The sequence below is a fragment of the Stegastes partitus genome, unplaced genomic scaffold (genome assembly GCF_000690725.1).
Source record: "Stegastes partitus isolate 25-593 unplaced genomic scaffold, Stegastes_partitus-1.0.2 Scaffold123, whole genome shotgun sequence".
Classification (NCBI taxonomy): domain Eukaryota; kingdom Metazoa; phylum Chordata; class Actinopteri; family Pomacentridae; genus Stegastes; species Stegastes partitus.
This window is the reverse complement of record NW_007577854.1, coordinates 758,255-770,078: the sequence shown is the minus strand read 5'-3', so window position 1 is coordinate 770,078 and position 11,824 is coordinate 758,255. Positions and strand designations below refer to the sequence as shown.

Below are 11,824 nucleotides of genomic sequence, written 5' to 3'. Positions count from 1 at the left end.
ATACATTTCCATTAGACTTTTTTTCTAAATCTGTCCTGAATTGGTAAATTGCTCCCAGATGAATCTTCACTTTCTCTAATGAAGGGAAATGTGTGTGGCACTACATAGATCAGCCAACGACCAACCAGTTTTCTGAAATAGCTCAAAGGTGCATCTTATGAACCATCAAATGGCAACTATATAGCCGGAGCACAACACAATGTTACAATGTCTGACAATGGAAGGACAAGGAACTGGACGGAGTCAACAGCCAGAGAGAAGAAGAAGAGGAATGAGGCTGCATGGCGGAGGAGTTGGGAGGCAAAACAGAGGAAGAGGCAGAAGAGGCCGAGGACATATGTACGTTCCTGATGAAATAAGAGCCACACTTGGAGACCATGTTCTCAATCATGGGCCTACAGTGGCCGAGGCTGGTAGAAGGGTGCAGCCAAATGTTGGAAGAACAACTGTGTCCTCAATCTTTCAGACTTTTCGTTGACAGAACAGGAATGTAATCTAACAAGAGGCACTGTCCTGTAATACTGTATACTTTCAGTAATGCTTCATGCGATATTACAGTATTCTACTTGGGCCATACGATACAGAGCGTCTTGTCACCTTTTTAGACACTCTCTACAGGGATCTCATCCCTGAACAAGAGAGGGCTCAGATTGGAGATGACTTGCCAAAGTATGTGACAGTTTGGGACAATGTCAGTTTCTATCACTCCAACATCATCAGGCAATGGTTTGTGACCCACAACAGGATGCTGATGGAGTTCCAGTCACCCTACTCCCCATTCCTGAACACCATTGAGGAATTTTTCTCAGCATGGAGATGAAAAGTACATGATCGCCAGCCACATACACAGATGACCCTTCTGGCTGCCATGGATGCCTGCATCTGAATAGGACACTTTCTGTACCGCAATGACATGGTCTGTCAACAAATTACAGGACAAACAGTAAAAGCCTAAATGTGAATCTTGTCCAGTCTCTTGCAGTCAGTCTCCCACATACACTAAGGTGTAACTCACAATTTACAATAATTGTCATCAAAACTTTAGCCATAGTTTACATCAGAACATCCCTCCAGACTAGACTGTTATATTGACAACATGATGAAACAATTTGACTGTCTTCTGTGTCTGCACACATTGACACAAGGACTTGTCATTCTGATGTCACTGACATGGTCATTGACACATATTTACTTTTTAGAGATGAACTAAGGATTCTGAGCAAGTAACTGCCTTTTGCAGGTAATCTGTGGTGTTTTGCTATTCGTAGGAATTGTTTTGAGAGATGCACTTACTGTTTTGGAAATGTTGAGGATGATTCGAGAAATGTACCAAAGTGAATGAGAAAAACTGGAATATCATATATAAATCTTAATATAATACCTTATTTCTCAAAACAGTGAAACAGTGTGCCTAAAAAATTAAAACTAATTCATTTGCACATTTTAAATAGTTAATGATAATTATTAACTGAATTAAGCTCTGTGGCTAGCGGCACATGGCACGTGTGCCCTCTGCTGAATGCCGTCATCCAGAAATGTACTCTGTTGCATCTGTAACCACACCCAACAGTGATGACACCTTAGGCTCATCTCATTTAACTATTTTGAGCCTCCTCTGTCCTCCGTCCTCCTGCCTGTGACCTGGAAATCAATCTTGGCATGCCACCTTGAAGGGTATCTTAATTCCTAAAATGCATCCTGAGGAGAAAGGAGGTTTGTGGGAGCAGCTGTGTACAATTGCTGTGTCATTTTTGCGAAAGTATAAAAGAGGCATGACGCACAGCTGGAATATGTAAATCATAGACTGACAAATATGTGTTTAGAATATACATCATTCCATCATGATATGTGTACACTGTACTTTTTTCTACTTTTCCAATGCTCTACATTATTCTATTTTATTGTAAATTCCAACAATTTGCACATTTTTTTGTAAAAACCAGCATATCTATCTATCTATCTATCTATCTATCTATCTATCTATCTATCTATCTATCTATCTATCTATCTATCTATCTATCTATCTATGTATCTATCTATCTATCTATCTATCTATCTATCTATCTATCTATCTATCTATCTATCTATCTATCTATCTATGTATCTATCTATCTATCTATCATGTACTCTCTCTTTTGTACTTTACTTTAACACGTGTGTCCTAACTGAAAAAATGGCATCTGTACATTCTTGTCACATTCTGCCCCATTGTAAACTGAACCGTAAATAAATATACATTCTTCTGCTTGTCTGACAGATATCATAAAATACAGTGGTAGGCTGCAATGAACAGATGATGCAGCTGTGCCACACATCATATTTAATTGACATTGCTTTACACCAACAGCTCTAAGGAAAGGTTGTTGCATTAAATGCCCGTTCCCTCGACTCCCCTCTTTCTCTTCTCCTCTGCTCACATCTCTGGTGGACGGGACTAAGACGCGGGAGAAGAGGCGACGTGGATGTACAAACTGAGGAATGAGACACATGGGAGTGTGCCGACTACACCCTGAATGAATCAAGGTTTCTGCTGTGTGTTTCTCATTGTCTCTTACTGGGATGGGATGCTGGGCGAGCCAGAGCGATGGAAGTGAATGTTCTGCCACTTCCCATCGCGGCGGTGCCACACACGGGTCTCCTCAGACTGCATGGTGCGAGGCATGCCGCTGCCATCCATGTACTGGGTCAGCCGTATATAGGCAATACACGCCGCGTTCTCCCCAATAAGGTGCACGTGTGGGTTCAGGAGGATGGTGTGCACCGGCTTGTTCCCTTTGGACAGTGCTGCAAATGAGACAGATGACAGACAGCGAATGTCACACACTGGATAAATATTGTGGATAATTTTTTCTTACCTCCTACACTGGGTTGGGTAAGAATTATCGCTTGTTATGTTAATCTAATACAATAATACAGATGTTGAAAAACAAAACACTGGTTCTTTCTTGGAATACAAATTGATATGAAAACAGAGGAGCTGCAGTCTCCATATGTTGATGTTGGAAGGTGGACAAGCACAGGCTTGCCAAGTGATTGAGGTTTCTGGGACATATCTGGTTTAACTGAACTATTTTTACCCAGACTGAGAACATTCTGCCATTTATAGCAGTCATTATTCATTAGTGATTTTTTGCTCCAAGGTTATTCAATGCCCTTGTAGTGTAGCAGCAAACACCAACTGATCAGAATAAATATTGATATGGAACAAACATTCCAGCCCACATTTACTAATACCCTTATTATATTCTTAACAACATTGGCAAATTCCCTTTGTATTGTGAGTTGGGACCTTCGTGTATCAAAAAATTTATGTATTAGATTATTCATTCCATCATGCAAATGTAAGCAAGCATGTTTATAACAAGTCTTTTTGTTTAAAATCTTCAGAGCAGCTGGAAAAACCTAGACAAAATGATGTGCACAATACACAACACTTTATTCTTCCTGGTATCCTCTTCAGTGTTTACTTTGGGTGCAGGGCCAACTGGCTCTTGTTGCACCTTTTGGAGCAGCATGAGACCGACAGCTGATACAGATTTTAACAGCTCTAGATAACAGTGGCATGAGCAATCAGTTTTTTATTGTGACAAATTCTCACTCAACACGTTGAAAATGTTGCTCTAATTAGAAATGTACCAGTTTTGTTCTAAAATGTGCAGATTGTGTATTTTAATATAGGGTGTTTTAATGACACTGACAGTCAGCAATTACCATAATGTCCTAATTAACAGTCTTGAACTTACCATTCTCAAAGTAAAAGCGATGGAAGTCATGTCCTTCCACCAAGTTGCCCAGAGCTTCAGGCTCAAAGGAAGTCAGACCAGGATCACAAATCTTCCTGTTACACAAATAAAAACAAACAAACAAAAAACGGTAAAATCAGCAAAGGGAGTAAGGAAATCCTTACTGCCAGTTACATGTTGTTGTACAAACCTAGGGAGAAAGACACTTACGCATAGGCCTCAAAGTCTCCATTGTTGATAGACTCAATCAACTGCTCAGTGACTTTAATAATTTCCTGTTTGCGGGCTACAACACAAGATCACAGAACATCATCAACTGAACTGATGTAAAAATTGCGTTGGTACTTTTTTTTCAGGCAAATGTTGATCTGAGTGCAGGTAAAGAAAATCTGACATCAAATCAGCTTCAGATGGGTTCTAGTCTACGAATTTGCAGGATTTCAGAGTTATTAGAAATGGAAGGCGCTCAATAAAGTATTTCACAAAGTTTTTGATATAATTCATGTCTGAGTAACAAAACCAGAAGAAAGCCTCCCATGACTAATAGTGATATCAGGCAGGAAAATGCAGGATGACACGATTTCTTTCACCCAACAAAGCTCAAAATGAACAAAGACAAACCAATGCTCAGATGCAAGTATTTGCTACAAAAGCAGTTTCAACTAAGTAATATTGACAGTTACCTTTATTGTTATTGGTGCAGGCTGGGGGATATTAAAAAAATTACTTAAATTGTGCAACAACAGACATGTGAAATAATAATGAAATACTGTTTGTGAATTAGTCCTTGACCTCCATTTCCTTCACAGACATAAAATATAATACTGAGTGCATGTACAAATGAGTGTATGAGTCAGCATTTTACTGTAAGAGACAGTGTTTGGGTAAGTCAGAACAAATGGGAAAATCGAGGAAACGGGAACATCTGTATTTACAAAACACAAATATGCGGGAAAGCATCTTCTATAAATACAGAGGAATAAATCGAGTGGAAGAAGCAAACATTTGAGGGGCATAAACAAAGGTTTCATTCCACTAGAAAAGGGACAGTCAGCGCAGTAGAAGGAGCAATTATGTCAAACCATAGACTACATCAAACACCCAGTTGTCGAAGCCAAAGGAAAAGATCTGAACATCAGGAACACAGGATTTGAGACACTTCACACAGAGAGATCACTATCCTACAGTGATGGCTGGGTAACATGAGGCAAACAAAACAGGGCATCTTCCCCCATTGCGGAGGGACTTACTCTGAAATGAGGAGGTGGGAGTCTGTCTTGAGTCAGACATCTGTGAGGAACGGCTCTTAGAACTTAAGATACCGCTCACTAAGCTGCCCAGACGAAGGGCTGACAGAGGTTGAATGGATGGGTGTGTGATTGGGTGTCAATTGTGTAACAAAGATAAGCATATATGGCAGGATAGGAATTATGGAGGAGAAAAAATTATATTTTCAACAAAGTACAAGAAAGGGGGGGGGAGTAGAAAGGGGAAACATTTAATTATAGTGAAAACGTTAAAAAAAAGGCATGCATAAAAAAGTAGCGTTTAGCAATTTCAGTATTAATAGTAAAATGGGAGAGGGATGATGCAGTCGAGGGTAAGACAGAAAAAGAACAGGGTGGGCTGCATTTTACAAGAGGAACTGACAACCAAAGGGGAGCTGCGGTAGTTAACCTGCTATTAACTGCACAGCAAAACAGAATGAAGAAAAAAAAAATACAAGAGTGATCAGTCTGATCGGAAATGATGAGGGTTGGCTGTTGTAACCATTTGGTGTAAGGTGAGAACTGTAAGCACAAAACACAGATGAAAACACAGGTTTTCTCTACCTTTTACGTCTTCATCCTCGATGGTGGTGTTGGCGCTCTCAATGGACTCCTGGCAGAGAATGACATACAGATTCTGTATATGTAACACACGCATGCATGATGATGTACTGCAATTTGTAATACCAATGAGGGGCAAAATAGAACATTTTAAATGTCAAACGCTCTCGCAAAGTCACATTTAGCAGCAGTTTTGCCTTTATTTTTAAACTGCAATATAGCTGAGAGGAAGTAAGAGGAGGGAGAGGAGGAATGACATGCAACAAGGTCATTGGTTGGACTTAAAACCCTGAAGCCACCAGGATGCCCCAAGAGCCTCATATAGTAACAGTTGCTTATATAACGATACACAGTAAAGACAGTGACAAGGCTTCCAGTAAATCAAGTACAACTATCAATAAAAAAAAAGTGTGATTGCCTTATTATACCTTGTTTCCATCCACGGGGTTGTGAATCACAGTTGTCTGTGGTTCCTAAGGAGAACAAATGATGGAGAACTTGTGGGAACAAATAACAAAGAACGCCAGAAAAGGTGTGATGGCACAGACACTGTTAAAGGAGATGTTCTCTTGTGTATTTTCAAAATTTGAAGGTAAAGAAGATGGTTTAACCACTTATATTAATGTCATTTCTTGCTATCTATCTATCTATCTATCTATCTGTCTGTCTGTCTGTCTGTCTGTCTGTCTATCTATCTATCTGTCTGTCTGTCTGTCTGTCTGTCTGTCTGTCTGTCTGTCTGTCTGTCTGTCTGTCTATCTATCTATCTATCTATCTATCTATCTATCTATCTATCTATCTATCTATCTATCTATCTATCTATCTATTACAATGTAGCTGTAATAATAAATAAATAAAGCCTTTTTCAATTGCCTGTGCTCACTTGTTTTTCATTCTTTGTGCTTTAATCTCTCCTCCAGCATGGTATTGTTGTCTTTTTTTCTGTCTGCTTTTCTCTCATCGGCCCTCACCACTGCCCTGCCTCAGTAATCAGATGTCTGAGCTTTTGTGGAATCGATCTTGATGACATGCTCAGTCCTTCTAATCACTCACCCAGATTACACTAGATTATAACATCAGCAGCCTCGCGCATGTGTGTGTATACGTGTGTGTGTGTGTGTGTGTGTGTGTGTGTGTGTGTGTGTGTGTGTGTGTGTGTGTGTGTGTGCGTGCATGATGATGGAGAGAGAAAGGAGGATAGAGATAAAGAGGGAGAGAAAGAGACAGATGTCATGTGCCTGTGTTCATGCGTAATCGACTTGACAGCAAATGGGGGGGACGGAAAGTCTTTGACATCATGCAGAGCAGCAGTCATGTGGCCTGACGTCGGCAGCCAGTCAGCAGACACCATGCACAAGCAAATGAGTGACGGCCAAGGAGCCAGTATCCTCACACCCCTCACAGGCCATGCACAGACAAACTATGTCAGCAACAAATCTTAAATAACGCCTGTGCGGATTCTTGTCTAGGCTTATATGCAAAACTGATAAAGTACATTAAACGACATGTAAGAAATTCATGCATGGTAAAAGTGTGTAAAGAGGAAGGAGAGTGAGGAGGGGATTCTTGAAGAATACAAGGGAACAAAGAGGTAGAGGTAGAGGTTGCCCTAACCACAGATTTCGAACCACACTACTCAAAGCCCAATCCAAACATGTGTGTAAAGGCTTATTGTTTCAGCCCGACATTAACATCGCACGAATCCAGCAAATCCAAACTAGCCAAGCTCTTTATATATAAATGTATACCCCATGCATACTGCACTAATTCAGATGAATGAATGAAGGCATCCATCGGAATTATAAACATCTTAAGCTGTATCCAAACTATCTTGAGCTGGGACATGCTGCGCAGTCACAAAAGCTTTTACACGCTATTTCATTCAGGGATAGCCCAGATGCCTCTTTCACTTCATATTACTACCCTTGATTTTTTTCAATATCCTTACACACCCATTTAAGAATTTAAATCTTGTCAAGCAAGGCTGAGATCAAACAGAAAATGATCTGACCCTGTGGAAGGGTGAACCTGTACCTCCTCCACAGTGGGATGTGAGGGAGGAAGGCGTCGATGTTTGGTGAATGAAGGTGTGGGTGTGGATGAGACTGTGTGTGTATACCAGTGCAGGGGCAGGGCCAGTGTCTTTAGGACTGGTCACTGTGTTGGCTTTGTTGTTGACCTGCAGGGGGCAGTGTAGAGGGGACATGACACACACTTTTCAAACACACACATTCACACTTCCTCTCTCTCTCTGGCTACCATAAGTTCCAAAGGGATCATCCCAACTCATGCATCCCAAAGATCTGATGTTACTATTACACACAGAGACCAAATTTTGGAATGTGTGCATCTTACAAAGCACGCTATGCAATATGTAACATATACTTTGTTAGATAAAAGGAAGGTCCAATGGAGGAAAGCGCCAGAACACGTCAATCAAAGTGAGCTTTGCTGAAGGTATTTGGAGAGAAACTATGTTGCTAAAACCCAAACTTTTTCAAAGGTAGACAATTTTGATTGAATTCCAAGCGGCTATATTTGGAAGAAGATAACAGAGGGCGTAATGACATAGCGATTAGGAGCAGTTTCAATTTATTTTTGACCACCCTCCCTGTCAGATAAGACAGCAAAATATCATCAGTAGCTTCCCAATTAAGATATAGGCTCTTCTCCAACATTTCCAAAATTATTTTCCTTATCCATCAAAACAGTCCGTGCAAAAGTTTCCCAGCATGTATGAGTTAGTCTACATATTTACTGAAGGATGAAAAGGTCTGTCATTTTTACTAAATTATTGCACCAGGTATGTAGTAAAGAAACTTACCAAAAAATTATTTATTTAACATGGAATCAGGGAAAATCTGCACTGTTAACTTGTATATTCAGTGTTTTTATTCTCAACCATCGCAAAACCAACTATACAGCCAATTTTACACAACATGTGCCTTCTTCTGTTTTTTAACTATTCTGTTCATGAAAACTGCCTTTTCTTATTTCATTTCAACATTTTCATCAGATGGGCTCACATGGTGAGGGACAAACTCCCTAGAATTGATCTTGTAGCGTGATATTTTGTAGGCCTGAGTGAGACCCAAACACAGTGACACAGATTCAAAACAATGTATGCAGGGGTCCAATTTCAAATCAACACTCCCATGTAGGAAAAACAGGCACCCAGAATTAGTCATCCACACTAAAACTCTTAACAATGTGAGCACACATTCACACATGCACCTCTGTGTCAGGTGTTGGATTTCAGATTGGGCCTCAAACATACAAAGAAATTCGGATAGAGCACAACAGGGCCTCTACAGTAAAGATTAAATGATTATGGAAAATATGAGACATGGTAAATTGAGGAAATACAGACAGGAAGAGAAACTAAAGAGACCAGTAATTGAAGAAAAAAAAGGGTGATGAAACCAGAAATATAACAGAAATAATCAATGAGGTCTGCTGTGCCACAAAAACAACTATGACATCAAGCTAAGAAAATAATAACCATTTCCCACATCTTGGAATGACTGTCCCTGAATGATGATGTTGTTAAGTGCACAATGCATAATAATAATCAATAGGGCTCCTCGGACATCGAACGTTCCAACAACATAATGCAAAAAAACAAAGCATGTTCATCATTGTGCAAAGCAGCTCACCTTAACACCGTCTGGTTTCTTGTTGAGCAAACTCTTGGCTGCTGTAGAAGCAAAGAAAAGAGACTTTCAGCATGAGAGTCCACAAACACAGTCCTGTGCCTGAGGCTACACTAACATGCAGCAAGCATATCAATCAACTGTGCTTATCTTCAAACTCCAGGTGCAAAACCCAACTGCAAGGTCCATAATGCAATGCAGCAGATGTTCAGAATAATACCATCATTTATGCAAGTTGTGCTATCATACTACATACTGATTCACATGTGTGGGGCTGAAGGGTGGATGGTTAATTGAGTGTATATATAGCAGGTGATGAAAAGGATAATCTACCCATCTCCATTCTTAAATTGGCATTTGCACACATGCACTTAACCGCTAGCACGCATACATATGCTCCCACTACTCTTCTCGTCATTTATTTTTTAACAGTACAAAGAATCCAAACTGTAAATTGCATTTCAAAAATCATGCTGTATCCTTATCAAAATCTTATTCTGATCGTATATTGGCACTTTTGCAGGCATGAAGCTTAAAATTGCTCTTTCAAATACCAAATGTCTCATCTCCATGCATACGTGATTGGCTAATAGAAGAACAGGAAGGCCTAAATATCACAACTTATCAGTTGGGCCCAGTCCCACATATTTCCCTGTCATTCCAAAAATCTTACCTCAAATGGATACCACAATCCAAACCAAAAAAAGGAAAGAAAATTGAAAAAGAAAGAAAATGATGAATAATAAAGAGACACAAAAGTACTAATGCACTGCACTGTACAAGGATGAGAAGAAGTGGGCTACTAAGAGTCAGAGAAATTAGAGATAGGTCAAAGGAAATACATGCAAAAAGTATGACAAAGTGCAAAAATAGAGACAGAGTGGTAGAACAACACCTAGAGAGATAAAGGGAGGCGACTGTTTACCAATGGCATCTTTGTTTCATATAGAAACAGATTGAATGTGTTCCAAAATAACTTTAATTATTTTTTTCTAAAGTGAGAGTTTCTGCACTGTTTTTATACTTTGTAGTGCCTCAATACAAGGAAATGCATTTCTCGTAGAGCACCTCAACAAACTACCTTTAGTATTAAAGGCTCTAAATATTCCTAGTTTACAACATGTGTTCCGGAAACCAAGTCTAGGTCACCAAGCTGAGAATGACATACCTGAGAAGTTTCTCGTGACCAGCAAAGTGGTCAGTATTGCTCCCTGCAGTGACAGAAAAGAAGGAAAGAAGGAGGAAATGATGATGGACGAAAGGAAGGAAGAGATACAACGGAAGACTGATTATTAGTTTGCAGCAAGAAAGGAGGAGCACAGTAAAAGGGCAACTTGTAGGCTTTAGAGAACAAGTCATCACTTCTAAGTTAGTCGGAGAAGTCTTGAGTGAAGTAGGCAGAGAGGAGGAGAAAGAGAGATGGCTGGATGGATTGTTCAATATAAATAGAAACATGAAGGATTGCCAGAAGTCTCACCTTGAGTTTCCTCCTTGCATTGAATTTCTTCAGGCACTCCACAGTCTCCTGCCTGTGCATCATGGAAGCTACAGTGGACCGTTGCTGCAGGAGGAAGATGAGAGGATTTGAGGATTAGGAGGGAATGGAAACAATGGGTGGGAGGAACGTATAGATGTGTCTGTGTGGGCAAAGAAACTGTAGAGTTATGTGTCTTCATGGAAGTTAGGTAATGTAGCATTTATGTAATCTGTTACCTGTGATATTTTACTGTTATCGATACATGGGTCTGTATTTCTGTATCTGAATCTGTGGATGTATTTCTGCATCTGTGTGTTTGTGTGTGTGTGTGTGTGTGTGTGTGTGTGTGTGCCACATACGCAGATCCAGGGGTGTTTGAGGGCCTCTGCGGCAGTAATGCGTTTACTGGGGTTGATGGTTAACATCTTGTTGATCAGATCTTTGGCCTCAGGAGTTACAGTGTCCCACTCTGGGGATGGAAACTGTCAAGAGTGTGTCAAACACTCATCACACAGACAAAGCTAGCAGGGAAGTTAAAAATAAAAAGTATCTTGCATACTTTTTTACTAGCAAGGTAAAGGAGAGGAGGAACATGAAATAAAACATAAGTGAACAGGCAGAAAATGAATAAAACAATGTTCTTCCAAGGACGGAGGGAACCGAAATTAAAATTAATCTGAGTACTCAAGGTGGTATGTGTGTCATTAGGAGTACAGCATTTTATTTGAACATAATTTTTCCTGAAGTGATACACCCAGTGGAGGAAATTAGTAAAGCAAGAACAAAAGTCCAGGTAATGTATGATAACCTTAAGATTTGAGGTTGTGATTAGAATGATTGTTTTTACTACCTTTTAGAAATAATGGTTTTTTAAAAAATTCAAATCAATTCAATTCAATTTTATTTGTATAGCGCATATTTACGACAACAAGTCATCTCATGGCGCTTAACAAAGGCAGAAACACCCAACAATCCAAAACATTTGGATTCCCTATAAGCTTCAGCAGTCCGCAAGCAGTCTGCAACAGTTGGAAGGAACCGAAAACCCCCGCAGGGGAAAAAAAACCTCCGACAGAACCAGGCTCAGGGAGGGACGGCCATCTGCCTCGACCGGTTGGGTGG

The 11,824-nt window shown here is 40.0% G+C and overlaps 1 protein-coding gene across 10 annotated transcripts in view; it reads right to left on the bottom strand.

Moving 5' to 3' along the window:
- Positions 1-11,824, bottom strand: part of LOC103354871 (calcium/calmodulin-dependent protein kinase type II delta 2 chain) — a 44,366-nt gene that overhangs the window by 5,705 nt on the left and 26,837 nt on the right. Inside the window, exons 10-20 of one of the 10 annotated variants that reach the window (XM_008278441.1) lie at positions 11,062-11,184; positions 10,703-10,786; positions 10,394-10,436; positions 9,229-9,269; positions 7,692-7,751; positions 6,001-6,045; positions 5,576-5,624; positions 4,427-4,447; positions 3,954-4,029; positions 3,744-3,838; positions 2,556-2,784 (exon numbers count right to left, since the gene is read on the bottom strand). In XM_008278441.1, the coding sequence (XP_008276663.1) occupies positions 2,556-2,784; positions 3,744-3,838; positions 3,954-4,029; positions 4,427-4,447; positions 5,576-5,624; positions 6,001-6,045; positions 7,692-7,751; positions 9,229-9,269; positions 10,394-10,436; positions 10,703-10,786; positions 11,062-11,184 (866 nt within the window). Of the gene's footprint in view, positions 1-2,551; positions 2,785-3,743; positions 3,839-3,953; positions 4,030-4,426; positions 4,448-5,575; positions 5,625-6,000; positions 6,046-7,691; positions 7,752-9,228; positions 9,270-10,393; positions 10,437-10,702; positions 10,787-11,061; positions 11,185-11,824 lie in introns of those variants that run through there. The other 9 variants (XM_008278442.1, XM_008278443.1, XM_008278446.1 and 6 more) reach the window with 9 other exon arrangements.